This window comes from Uloborus diversus, chromosome 2 (genome assembly GCF_026930045.1).
Source record: "Uloborus diversus isolate 005 chromosome 2, Udiv.v.3.1, whole genome shotgun sequence".
Classification (NCBI taxonomy): domain Eukaryota; kingdom Metazoa; phylum Arthropoda; class Arachnida; order Araneae; family Uloboridae; genus Uloborus; species Uloborus diversus.
In genome coordinates, this window is record NC_072732.1 from 215182154 (window position 1) to 215197007 (window position 14854).

At 35.0% G+C, this 14854-nt stretch overlaps 1 protein-coding gene across 1 annotated transcript in view; it reads right to left on the reverse strand.

Annotated features, from left to right (window-relative positions):
- Positions 1-14854, reverse strand: part of LOC129217677 (macrophage mannose receptor 1-like) — a 54264-nt gene that overhangs the window by 18439 nt on the left and 20971 nt on the right. The window contains exons 7-10 of the mRNA XM_054852008.1: positions 12271-12436; positions 10045-10197; positions 1129-1239; positions 349-519 (exon numbers count right to left, since the gene is read on the reverse strand). Of these exons, the coding sequence (XP_054707983.1) occupies positions 349-519; positions 1129-1239; positions 10045-10197; positions 12271-12436 (601 nt within the window). The remainder of the gene's footprint in view (positions 1-348; positions 520-1128; positions 1240-10044; positions 10198-12270; positions 12437-14854) is intronic.

Here is a 14854-nt window from a genome sequence, read left to right on the forward strand (position 1 = left end):
GCACAATTCAAAATCTTTTTACGTCTTCTTGAACAGAAATACAAAACGCATTGAAAAAAAATCTTTTTTTAGTGCTGGGGAGGAGCGAGCAAGGGGGGGGGGGACGTGTGTTAAAACCACGTCAATCTTTGAAATTCGAATGTTAAACTCTAAAGTGCTGTTACTTGACTATCGGTTATTGATGGTCAATTCAGCAAAGCTAGAAAATATGAACAAATGAGCGAGGTGGTCTCCCGTGTGACGACTAACATTTTGAGTTTAATTTAAAACATAAGTTAGTGTTAGAGGTGGAATTTCTTAGAGATTACTTTTTAATCGTAGCGCTCTTAAGTATTCTTATTGACTTACCTTTTTTTGTGGCGCAAATATATCCCCTTCTTTCATCGCACATGTAGTTGTGAAACTTCATGTTCGACGTGTAGATAACGGAACAGCTTTCAATGTCGCGGTTGGGTTCGCCTGCATCCCAGTTCTGCTGGAAGTCGAAAGGGGTCTGATCGGACCAAATGAACTCCCTACCTGTGTTGAAGAAAGTGCAGAAACTATAACTCCGCGGTTGAGTTAATAGGGAAGTTGCAATCTATAAAATGTTCATATTTAGTCTATTGGATATTGTTAATTGACCCTCAAAACTAAAAAATTCACCATCGCCGAATTTTAAAACACCGTGGTTTATATTTAATGAATTTTTAAAAATCCACAGGGCGCGAATGGGCAGCCTTCCGCCGAAGATCCCTTGTTTTCGCTAGGGACATTTTGAGCGCGCTGATATTTTTATTTTTTAGAAATTCAATAATCCTTTTGAACACACTATGGAGACCGGATTCGTTAAACCGGCTTAAACCGGCTTCTCCCCTATCGGAAGAGGGCATGACGTCACTTCCTATGCCATTTGACATCACAAGAGCTTGAACTTTAAAAATTAATTTAAAAAAAAACTACTTATCGTATCGCAAAAATTTTTTCACCTATGATGTTCATACATGTTACTCTATCATATAAAAATAAAATTGAAAAATCGAAAACTTCCCTATTGTACCGCGGAGTAAAATTGAGGGAAACGGCAGCTTTAACTGTCGGTCAAAATAAAAAATGAGACGAAAATGCTAGAATAATTCCATGTCATACCTCCTTTGACTTGTTGGTATAACCCTATATGAAGTTCATTCTTCGTGAACTGAACAAATGATCTCAGGACATCCAATTCTTCTGGCGAATGAAGACTGGCTAGTGTTCCACCTGTAGAATGAAAAAATAGAAGCACAGAATCTTTGTGAAATCGCAAGGAGAAAGCATGAAATTTCACATGTTGCAGATATCTATTCCTGCACTTAGGCCGGCAGAGCTAACAATGGAGCTGTAAAAAAAAAAAAAACCTTGGTGTAATTTCCACGTGAAACTATAACTATTTCCTCTTAAAACACTTTTTGTATTTATGCGTAGTTAGTCGATTGGTTCTATTGATTTTTATCGCTCAAGAGCTGTAATAGTTTATATTGATTCAAACCAGGGGCGTAGCTAAGGGGGGGGGGCGGTTTGGGGACAATCCCCCCCCCCCGGAACGTTAGTCTCAAAAAAAAAAAAAAAAAAAAAAAAAAAGGAGAAAGAAGAGAGAAGAGAAAGAAAAGAAAAAGAAAAAAAATCAAAACGACTTCTTTCTGCGTAACAAAGATCAAAAATTCACTTCGCTCCCCCCCCCCACAAATTCTATTGAAAATCTGCTCCATGTGTGACCCTCAAGCATAAAGACGCCTCCCTCTGCTGCGACAATTTTTTGTCAATTGAGTGACATTTGACACTTTGCTTTAGAAAAAAGATTGATTTGTTAAATCCACGTATATGCAGCCTACCTTTGTCATAGATTCTGCAAATTGTTAAATATGTTTAATTTTATGAGCCCCGCAGTGGGAATATTGCATACAGTAGAATCTGTATGTTTCGAATTTCACATTAAAGAAAAAAAATCGCAATAAAGAGGTTTTGAGATACGGGGGCTTTAAGAAACTTTTTATAGAAATTTGAAATATGATGGTGAAAATTTGAAATCGATACTAAAGACAATATGGGCTCTTGATTAAAATTCCACTTTATTAGTTTTGTTTGGTATTTATTCTATTATTACATTATTAAGTGCTTTATTGCGAGTTTAAGGAATCATTTTGACAGTAAAAGAAACTTTAAGCATATCTTTTTCAAGAAAAAGTCTTTTATTGCTTTTTGGTCACTGATTTTTTTTTTTTTTTTTTTTTGGATTCATTATTTATCCTCTTGAGGTTAGCAATTGCTGCAAATCTAACTTTCTTTTCACTTCTGTCATTTCGATTTTCTAAGAAATCACAATTTTAAGAAAGAGAGCAACCAAAGAACAGTACTAATCCAGATAACAGAGTGAAATGGCTTTTAACTTGAATGACCTTTAACCATGAACTTGAAATGTTCATCTTACATGTCAAAGCTGTGAATTTCACCCCTTTACTCTTCTTCCAAGAAAGTGCGCGAAATGACTGTCCTTTGGTTAATCTTCCTGGAAAGCCTTCTCGTGTGTGTCATAGGTGGTCATAGTCAAAACGACCTTTGCTAATCAGAGTATCCATTGCAATCACATTGATTTTTCAGCCAGTATTTACTTTGTATTCTTTTGGAAACGTGCAGTCTGTTTAAAATAGTACATTCTAAGTGAAAGTTATTGCATAATGAAGCGAGCAAAACCGATAACAAGCTTTTTTAAACCCAAAGAAAAAAATTAAAACGACGAAAAGGATTGCTCTAAAAATAGAAAGTTAACGTTATCTGAAGAAAACGAAGTACAGTCTGCAAAGCAGCATTAGTCCCATCGAATCCTTCTGAAGGTAATTTTATTTTAATTTAAAAGAAAAACTGTATAGCATTACATGAATAAAATGTTTAAAAACGAAATGAATGTAGATTATTTCTATTAGCTTGGTTCGCATTAAAAAGTAGAAAATAAAAAAGACTTCTGTTTATAATACTCGAAAATTGCTGTTGCTCTCTCAAATAGATATTTATGTAAATTCTAAAGCAGCTAATAAAATTTAATAAAAAGGCTTGAGAGGAGAACAGATGGTATGCATTTGAGCGAATAACTTTCCACCGCCAATATTTCTTTCCTAACTATTTTTATTCAAATTTTATTAACTGCTTTAGAATTAGCATAAATGTAAATACATAAAAAGCAACATATAAATATAACGATATGAAAAGCAATTTCATTTTTTGCTGGTTATAATTCAAGAAGTCTTTTTTTATTTTATTTCATACTTTTAGTGCAAACCAAGTTAGTAAAAATAGTCTTTATAGTCTGACCACCGATGAGATTGAAAGTCAAACATCCAGTTTACAGGCGGAAATGGAAGTATCTATTAGCTTTCAGCGATGTCAGCTTTTGTAGATGTGTGTTAGCCTCTAAATTAAGCAGTCACACTGAAATGAACGGAACACGCTCATCAGAAATTTGATTTCCCCCTGATTTGGATGGTTTTGACAAGACGTTGCTAGAAAATTTCACTTTAAATTAAATGGAGGGAAAAGAAAAAAAAAGTTGAATTTTCCATAACATTAAAAAAATAAAAAATTCTTTGCTTTTGTTTTGTTGACACAAGTATCGGAATTGGCGCACCCCATTCCAAAGTATGTAAGATTCACCTCCCTCTTATTAAGTAACCCCCCCCCCCCGAAAGTTGGTTCTAGCTACGCCTCTGATCAGGGGCGTAGCTAAGGGGGGGGGGGTTGGGGGACAAACCCCCCCCCCCGAAATGTTTGTCTCAAGAAAGGGAGAGAGAGAAAAAAAGAAAAGAGAAGAGAAAAAAAGAAGAGAAAAGAAAAAGAGAAGAAAAAGAAAAAAAAATCAAAACATTTTTGTTTCTGAATAACTATTTTGAAAAATTCACTTCGCTCCCCGCCCCCCCCCCCCCCCCCCCAGTGTCATTGAAAATCAGCTCCATGAGTGACCCTCAAGCGTAAAGACGCCTCACTCCGCTGCGACATTTTTTTGATAATTGAGTGAAATTTCGCATTTCGATTTAGAAATGAGATTGATTTTTTAAATCCACACATATGTAGCCGTTTTTGTCATAGATTCTGCAAATTGTTAAACATGTTTAATTTTATGAGCGGCGCAGTGGGAATATTACATACAGTTGAATCTGTATTTTTCGAATTTCACAGGAAGGAAAAAAATCGAGATAAAGAGGTTTTCAGATACGGGCGCTTTAAGAAACTTTATAGAAATTTGGAATATGATGGTGAAAATTTGGAATCGATACTAAAGAAAATATGGGCTTTTGATCAAAATTCCTCTTTATTAGTTTTGTTAGGTCTCTATTCTATTATTACATTATTAAGTGTTTCATTGCGAGTTTAAGGAATCATTTTGACAGTAAAAGAAACTTTAAACATATCTTTTTCAAGAAAAAGTCTTTTATTGCTTTTTTGGTGCCTGATTTTTTTTTTATTAATTATTTATCCTCTTGAGGTTAAGCAATTGTTGCAAATCTAACCTGGCCAATATTCTAGGATTTTCCTTTTTTCTTTACTTGAAAAAATCTTAAACTTTCTTTTCATTCCTATCATCTCGGTTTTCTATAAGGAATCATAATTTTAAGAAAGAGAGCAACCAAAGAACAGTACTTAACCAGATAACAGAGCAAAATGGCATTTAATTTGAATGTCCTTTAACCATTAACTTGAAATACTCATCCATAATGCAACTAATACTCAACCTGTGATTTTAACCCCTTTACTCTTGTTCCAAGAAATTGCTCGAAACGTCTGTCCTTTTGTTAATCTTCCAAGAAAACCTATTTGTGGAACGCATTTCTCCCGTTTTTGCACCCTCAGCCCTTTCTGTTTCGAATTGAAAAAAATGCTTTTGCTTGCTGCTTTAAAGATCATTGGGCTTCGAATCCGAAAATGATAGCATAGCCGGAATTCGAGGCATAAGGTTTTTCAGTAAATTACCGCCCATTAGCCAGGGCTAAAGTAGAAATACATGAAATACCCCGCCAGCTCAGTCATTTCCAGCCGAGGACAGCAGTTTCGTGCTTATTAGCACTCATCAGCCCGGCATAGGAAAGTCACTGAGCTGGAGATGGAAAACCTCTTAAGGAAGCCAAGAGTACAGTCTGCTGAAGCAGCATTAATCCCATCGAACCCATCTGAAGGAAATTTTATTTTAATTTAAAAGAAGAACTGCATAGCATTACAGGAATAAAATGTTTAAAAACGAAATGAATCTAGCTTGGTTCGCATTAAAAAGTAGAAAGTAAACAAGACTTCTGTTTATAACACTCGAAAATTGCTGTTGCTCTCTCAAATAGATATTTATGTAAATTCTAAAGCAGCTAATAAAATTAAAAATAAAAACTTGAGAGTAGAACAGATGGTATGCAGCTTTGTGCAAATAACTTTCTACGGCCTATATTTCTTCCCTTTTTTTAATTCAAATTTCATTATTAACTGCTTTAGAATTAGCATAAATGTAAATACATATAAAAAGCAACATATAAATATAACGATATGAAAGCCATTTCATTTTTCGCAGGTTATAATCAAGAAGTCTTTTTTTATTTTTTATTTCATGCTTTTAGTGCGAACCAAGTTAGTAAAAAATAGTCTGACCACCAATGAGATTGAAAGTCAAACATCCAGTTTACAGGCGGAAATGGATGCATCTATTGGCTTTCAGGGAGGCCAGGTTTTGTAGATGTGTGTTAGCCTCTAAATTAAGCAGTCACACTAAAATGAACGGGACACGCTCATCAGATATTTGATTTTCCCCCTGATTTGGATAGATTGGTTTTTGACTAGACCCGTTGCTAGAAAGTTTCACTTTAAATTAAATGGAGGAAAAAGGAAAAAAAAAGTTAAATTTTCCAAAACATTGAAAAAAAAAAGTTTACACACACACACACACACACACACACACACACACACACACACATATATATATATATATATATATATATATATATATATATATATATATATATATATATATATATATATATATATATATATATATTATATATATATATATATATATATACATATATATATATAAATAAAAGAAGTAACCCCCCCCCCCGAAAGTCGGGTCTAGCTACGCCTCTGCCTCTGATTCAAACAATAGTTTAAGTACGGAAAAAGATACTGGGCCAAAAATCTATGCCTCAGAGCCAGAGACTGATCTGCCTCCCATCCTTTGCATGCGCCAGAAAAAAGTTTTTCCTCTCTCCTGTAAAATTGTCTTATTGCGACTTACGTCCTTCTTGCTCTCAGGTACAGAAATGTAAAAATACTTGATAGATGAAGTTAAAGGACATAAATCTTCTAGAATTTCTGAAATTTCGGCGGAAATAAACACTTTAGTTTTTACTATTTGAATAATTTACGCGTAATTAATATAATTATTCCAACCGCATTTTTTTTTCAATCGACAGTTTATTCACATTGCTGTTCTTTTTTACTTCCTTTTACAAAAAAGGAAGTATTGTATTCGCGAAAAAATTTTCACTCAAAATCGACCTTAATTTCCATTTTGCTCACCCCCGAATGAATGTTGAGTTTTTTTCCGACCCAACCACACTAGCAACAACGAGTTTTCTCGTGACGTCTGTATGTACTTATGTGCGTATGTATGTCGGATAACTCAAGAACGGTATGTCCTAGAAAGTTTAAATTTGGTACGTAGACTTCTAGTGGGGTCTAGTTGAGCACCTCCCCTTTTGGTTGCGTTTGGGTGTTTCTAAAGGGGTCTTTTGCACCTTTTTTGGGGAAATCATTGTTAATTTCCATGCAAACTCAAGTGGTGTTATAATTTGGCGGACACTTGGCGATATATTGCCAGTCTTTTGGTCGCCAAGTTTTGTCGCCAACTTGGCGATTTATTTATTTATTTATTTATTTTTAATCTGGATTCAACTTGGCTATTGTTGGTGATATTTAGAGAGTTAACAGGGTTGGCAAAAACCGGGTTTTTTTAAAAAAGCTCATGGACCCAGGGTTTTTTGGGTTTTTTTTTAAATAAAACCCAAAAAAAACCCAACTAAAACTGGGTTTAAAAAAAGAAATGTGGGTTTTTTTGTCTTTTTTTTAGGGGAAAGGTGGGGTACTCGTAGCATATTGTAGCATAAGTATATGGACAAAGCACAAAAATTGTCTTGATAAAAAAAGCTGAAAAATTCAGCGTTTTCTGAAGAAAGGTATAAAAGACGACAAAATTCAAGAATGGTGAAGTTTCAGATTTTTTTAGTTTCCATGATTACCAACAGTTAAGGCAAAGTTACTTCTTGAGTGATAAAAACTATTGTTTATTTGTTCGTTTTTAATTTCGACATTTTTTTTTTTTTTTTTTTTGTATTTTACTTTATTGTATTCCATTTTGTTATGCAAAACAACTGTAGAACCTCAAGTAGTTTAAATCCCTTTTTACTGAATTCCAGCTTAATCAAGACATTTCTTTGAATTTTATGTTGCCTGTTTTTCTATTTCTGTGTACAGAGTAAGAAATATTGAACTTTTTCGTAAGATAATGAAAATACTGTATATCCTATTCCGTTTTCTGTCCGACCATTTGTAAAACCTGTTATTTCTAAAAAATATACCTTGTTTATTCGAGTTTTGTGACGTGATGGTTTTCAGAAAATAATTCACATGAGAGCCTTTTAGCTAAAGTAGTTTCCTTTGTACAATCTGCAAATATTGAGAAAATCTGACGTGACAGGACTTAGTCAAGATAATTCGAGTTCCTTATTGACCAGTTGAAGGAAAAAAGTTAAATATATTTATTTAAAATCTTTGAAGCATTTTTTAATGCCCTTAAGAGTTAAGAAATACTATTAAAGCTCAAAATTAATTTTATATGTCCATTGCCTATTGTGGAAGAAGAAATAAAAAAGAAGTTTAAATTGTAAAAGTATTTACATTAATTATTTAAAAAAAAAAGTTCTCAGAAAATTTAAAAAAACCCAAAAGTGGGCTAAATAATGGGGGTTTTTAAATGGGTTTTTTCAAAAAAACTCATTGGGTCCAATCCAATTGGGTCCAATCCGGCCAACCCTGAGAGTTAACTACTGAATCACATTAAAATTGCAATAATGTGGAAATAACATTAAATTGGTGTAAAAGGAAGTCATGTGATGCACACATCAGCTCGTTTATCTTTACCTCCTGGTGCATAACCTATGCTTCAGAAATGTGAGATGTTGTTGTTGTTGGCGTGTCCGTAATAAACTACTACTGAAAGATTGGTGCCATTGCCTCGAAAGGTTGGACTTCTTTATTAACAGGTAAGACAACACAAGAAAGATTTACAGCACATAGAGAGAGAGGGAGGAAATAACACCCGGGGCACCGGCGGGAATCGAACCCGCAACCTCCGGCATATGAAGCAAAGCTTCTATCATAGAGCCACGTAGGCCCCATGTGCGATGTTGATAGATATTTGTAGTTTAAATGTCCTGTTAGATTTTTTTTACTTAATTCGAATTTTCAATTGTAATAAAGTTCAACATTTCATTCTAACCATGTATGCACCTTTATTTTAGTAAAATATCTGTAAAGTCGCTTCTCTACATGCACCTATCATAATGTGAAATATTTCGTGTAATTTTCTAATTTTCATGCACCGGTAACATTGTAAAATTTCTCATTCAAGTGCCCCCCGCATTGTCTAGTGGTCAGAGGAGTCAGAGTGCGATGGGGAGGTCCCGGGTTCGAATCCCGGCTCGGGCATGGATGTCCTCTCCTTGTTCTTCCTTTGTGTGAATGTTTTGCTGTGCTGTGAATGGTTGCCTACCCTACAAACAGGTTCTATGGCATATGTGTACTGTGGAAGTCTGACTTCACACCAAATTACGGTACAGTTGGAAAAGTTGAAACAGCGCCCCCCCCCCCCCCTTCAAACTATCCTAGCCTAGATGGCACAAGACAACAACATCAACAAATATCTCATTCAAGTTGCCTTCAGGCCAGAGCCTGATTACCGCAGGTTACCCGCTGATTACCTTTAATTTATCATACTAATTAAAAATAAATAATGATTTCACTCAGAATCTAGAGTACTATGATATTATTGATATTTTTGCAAATGCTGGGACAAAAAAAAAACCTCTTATTTGTTGATAAAAATTCCCCTTAAAAACTTGATCTCTTTGCAAATCCTAAAACCACTCCAAGTTTAGTCTGTATTTACAATTAAAAGTTATATCATAGATAACTTTGATTTTACGGTTTACTGCAACAGGGAAGTTGCAACCTATTAAATGTTCATATTTTGGCTATTGGACATTGTTAATTGACCCTCAAAACTAAAGTATTCACCATCGCCGAATTTTAAAACACAGTGGTTGATTTTTAATGAATTTTTTAAAATCCACGTGCAAAAGTGCGCTCTTCTGAAACGTCACGAGCCTACGTCACAGGGCGCGAATGGGCAGCCTTCCGCCGAAGATCCCTTGTTTTCGCTAGGCACATTTTGAGCGCGCTGATATTTTTATTTTTTAGAAATTCAATAATCCTTTTGAATTCCAGAAACGCGAGGAGTTAAATGAGAGAAGATAAGCCCTTTACGTTTCGTCTTCGAAGTCGAATGCGGAAGAGCGCATGACGTCACTTCCTATGCCATTTGACGTCCGAAACGCTTGAACTTTAAAAATTAATAAAAAAAAAAAACTACTTATCGTATCGCAAAAATTTTTTCACCTATGATGTTCATACATGTTACTCTATCATATAAAAATAAAATTGAAAAATCAAAATACTATATTGTGACATGAGTTACTACCAAATTTAGCATGGTTATGTTAATACGCAATTGTTAAAATATATTACAGCTTCATTATATAGAATAGGCGGGAATAGAGGGGGGGGGGGGGCACAAAATGAATTTCATGCCCAGTGTCTTCAAAAATCTTAGTCGGGGCCCTAGGGGGGAACTGAATTAAAACTGTGCCCCATGTCCAATATCAGAATGATCGGGCTCTGCTTCAGGCGAGTCTGAAACCAAACTAATTTTGTCGAACTCACCTCTCTGCAAACACAAGAAACTTGCTTCGAACCAATTCACTTCAACTCCAGTCTCAAAGAAATAACATTTGTCTCCACCCAGGTCTCTCCAGTCTTCTGGCTCTTCGGGGCAAGTTGCTCCTGGCACGGTCACAGGTAAAATTGGCGGAGACTCTTAAGGAAAAATAGAATCAATAAACCGTCCAATTAATGAAGTTAAAATTTCAGTTAAAATGTAAAATAATCAAACACGCCAAAGTTTCGTGAACTATTGCTAACCCGCCAAGCTACCACGTTTTTGTGTCGTCACGTTTCATGTAGTTTCATAAAAAGATACGCAGTTAAAGTATAACTTTTAACATGTGTTTGGAATAATAACTTTTAAAATTGCTTTTATTCCCGACTGGAATCGAGGGAAACGTCGAAAAGCTGGATTATTTTCAGTTTCTAATACTTTGAAAGTCTCCCATTCACAATGGGGTTGTTTCCTTCACTCAATAGTACTTTTTGTCGCTGAAATTAATAGATTAAGCAAAAAATGTAACATCGCATGGACCCAGAAAATACTTTCATTTTCCTAACAGTTATTTTTTAATTAATTTTTTAAAATGTCCGATTTTTCAAACAAGGCGTGGTCTTGATGACATCACAAATGATGCTCTTTGGCGCATTTTTTTTATCACGTTTCCACACTGTTAAAAATTTTCCGTAAAATTTACGGTAATTGTTACTGGCATCCATGTTGCCAGTCACTATTACCGTAAAAATCAAATGTTACTGCAAAATTTTACGGTTTCCTCAGTAGGCCACAGCAACCAATTGGAGCTGGGATCGCTTATTTTTCCGATATAAATTACCGTAAAAATCAGCGATGCGTTAAGTCCGCCATTTTACAGTAACAATTACCAGAAAATCTTCCTGAATTTTTAACAGTGCACGTTATGATAATAAACAAGCGAATTAAAATTGCGTTCTACGATTGCTATCAACATATCGTTGCCAATACACGTGAGTAAAGATGCGAATTAAATATTTTGCTCGGTGAACGGCAACATTGAATGGCATTTCATCATTTGTGATGTCATCGACAGAAGCATAAACAATGAAAGCTCAACGATTTAAGTATTTTTTAAAAATAATAAACTTGAACTAATTATTCAAAAAATGGTCAGATCCTACGTTTTTAATCATGCTCCTTCAGAAAAAAATACTTTAAAATTTTGGAAATGACCCCATTGGGTAGTTTCCCACTGTTCAGTTTGTTTTTTCTCAAAGAGCATTTTCGAAAACATGGGGTGAGACACCTTTTTTTAGTTTTGACTACTTTCTCTCGTGAAAAAATCTTAAAAGACGTTCAGTCGCTGTTTTCGATTTCGCTGCTGACGTCACGAGTGAACAAGTCGCTAGGGTTACCAGAACAAAGTTTCAGCACATTGCCATACTTCGCCAAATGAATATTTTATTTAACTAACTATTCTCGTTCCGCTAATAATGCTCGCAGTGAAAAATCTCCAAAAGGCGATGTCTTGCCAGAAAAGTCAACAACTCACTTCGATTCAAGTTGGCTGTCTTCACTTGTGAAGTCACACGATGAAATATATTGCTTTAGAAATCTGAGATTTAAAAAAAATAATTGAAAATTAAATTTTTGGGAAAACAAAAGTACTTTTTGGCTTCATTTTTTTGCTTATTCTATCACTTTCAGTAACTAAAAGTACTGCTCAAGGAATGTCGACTGAAAGAAATAACCCATTCATTCTGTGCTTATTTAAGTTCAGTCTCGAGGTTAATGGGGTTGTTTCCTTCAGTCAAAAATACTACTTTTAGTCGCTGAAATTGATAAAAAAAAAATGGAGCGAAAAAAACTTTTATTTTTCCTGCGCTTAATTTTTAAAATATCCGATTTCGAAAATAAAGCGTAGTCTTTATGATGTCACAAATGACGTACTTTGGCGCACCTGTCAACTGCGTTTCCACGTTATGATAATCAAGAAGCTATTTAAATATTGTGCTCTGCTAATGGCATCAGTGAATGGTATTTCATCATTTGTGACGTCATGTGCAGAAGTGTAAGCAGTGAAATTGCACCGTTCAAAGTAATTGTTGAAAACTATTCAACTTTGTCCAATTATTTAAAAAATGGTTAAATCCAGGTTTTTAAGCATGCTCTTTCAGAAAGAAAATACTTTTAAAATTTCGGAAACGAATTTCATGAAAGAGTCATGAAAAGTGACAGTAATTAACTACCATTTGAAGATTCACACACAAATGGATATTTTCGAGTGCAAGTGTCCGAACTCCAGTTCTCGCTTGCATAGCGTATTGCACAGGTTCCTTCCATCATAGTTTTGATGTTTTTCCAGCCACTGTACCCTACTAACCAACCAGACGTCCACTTCTGCGTCATCAGTTTCTAGAAAAAAAATATATTTTGAATTGAAATAAATCATAGGTTGAATTATGTTACACGGAAGAAAAGTGTATATAGGAGCGTTAAAAAAAAGAAAAAAAAAATGAATTTGAATTTTGACATCTTGAATTCAAATTATGTTTCTCGCAATCACGACTGTGTGTATGTAGGCGTGTGTGTTTGTGTGTGGGGGTATGTGTTTGTGTACGGGTTATGTGTGTGTGTGTAGGCATGTGTGTTTGTGTCTGTGGGGGTGGGTATGTGTATGTGTGTGTAGGCATATGTGTTTGTGTCTGTGTGCAGGCATGAATGTGTGGGTAGTTGTGTGTATGTTTTTGTGTGTGTATGTGTTTGTATGTGTGTGTAGTAGGGTGGAACGAAAAAAACAAAATTTTTATTTTCGAATCGTAATAGTGCAGAAAAGTTGCGATTGGTGATGACTTACAAAAATTTTAAAAATCGGATAATATCTTCCGATCCCGCAACGAGCCTGAATATTTGAAAAAATGGAAAATTTCGTGTTTTCTTAGTGATTTTTCAAAAATTTTGCTTTAATGTTTCTTTTTAAGGCTCTAAGACGGAAAAGTTACGATTGGTAAAGCCTTCAGAAATAAAAAAAAAATTGAAATCGAATAATACCTACTGATCCAGAAACAAGCCTAAAAAATCGAAAAAATTGAGAATTTCAGTTTTTTTCCGAATTTTTAACATTTTTGGTTCAATGTACTTTTTCAGGCCACAGAACTGAGAAGTTACGTTTAGTGAAGACTTCAAAACAAAAAATAAATATCTTTTAAAAATAAAACAATATCTTCCGATCGTGCAACGAACCTACATGTTTGAAAAAAATGTAAACTTTAAGCCCTTTTTCAGCTTTTTTAAAATTTTAGTTTAACGATCCTCATAAGTTCGGTATGAAATACTAATGGAAGAACGTTTGTTTATAAAACAAATGTGATATTTTAGTATTAGCCTGCCTGTGAAATTGTCCACATGCCCTTCATTCCCGCGAAACTTATATTTTTTTATGCCACTCAGTACAGTGTATGCATCAAATACGCCCCATTAGCGCCTCACGATCTTGAATTTATGAGCTTTTTAGTTGGCTTGTGTCTATAGGTATCTTACTTAAATGAATAAAGTAGCCGTGCTGGCATCAGTATTTCTCCATGTTTCTAATGTGCGTGTGAAGTCGATTTGCTCTGCTAAACTGTTTCAAACATGAATCCATCTTTGCAGAAAAGAATTGCGAGAAAGTCCTTTGAGTGCCCTATATTTGGCCACCCGAGAGATTTGCGAACAAATAAGCTCCCTACTTATGAAAATGTACTTCAAAGTTGCTTTCAAAAGAGATTTGAGTTAGCTAGAAAAGACAATAACACGAAAGTGAGTTTTTCCATTGTTAAGGACATAGTGGCGCAAAAAATTAAATGTAATCTTTCAAATGAAGAACAACCAAGTTGTTCAGTCAAGAGAGAAACTGATAATGATTACAAGTCAACCGACCCAGAGAAGAAAACCCGGTGGCAGATGAGGATTAAGGTGAAAACTACGGCACTAAGTAGCGATCGTTACGGCGTATCAGATCTTGCAACTTCTGCCATAGCATTCAGTGTGCTTGAAGACATTGATTGTTGATAGACAAAAAATTAGGAGAGAAAAGAGCCAAAATAGAAAAGATCTGCAAAGTGGCATTAAACAAGACTCCGTTCGGGGTATTTATTTTGACGGAAGAAAAGATGATACTTTATATATAGATAAGATTGAATCAAAGCAATTTCGGCGAACAGTGAAAGAAGAGCATTATTCTATTATCAAAGAACATGATTCCTTTTATATTGGCCATGTGTCTCCAAACTCTGGATCAGCCAAAGACATAGTGAATAGCATTGTTTCATATCTAAATGAACAAAGAATTTCACTGGATGATTTAGCCATCGTAGGTTGCGATGGTACTAAAATCAATTCTGGGTGGAAAAGTGGCGCGATTCGTCAATTTGAAATTTATATTGGACGACAATTGCAATGGGCTATTTGTTTATTACACTTCATTGAGCCCATTTTCGCCAGCCCAAAATTGTTTTCTGGACCAATAGGAGAACAACTCGGAGGTTGCGAAAAACTGCCCGTAATAGATTTTCAAGCAATTGACTGTACAATTCCAGATGTAAACTGAAAGTGCTTGACCAAGGATCAAAGATATCTTTTGGATATATCTCAGGCAATAAAGGGTGGCAGTTGCCCAATTGATTTGTCAAATCGTGACCCCGGCCCATTCTCACATTCCAGATGGCTCACTTATGCAAATAGAGTCCTTAGACTGTACGTAAGTGTATCGATCCCATCAAGTGAGTTAAAAGACATAGTGACTTTCATTTTGAGGTGTTACATGCTGGTGTGGTTTGAAATAAAGAACCGCAA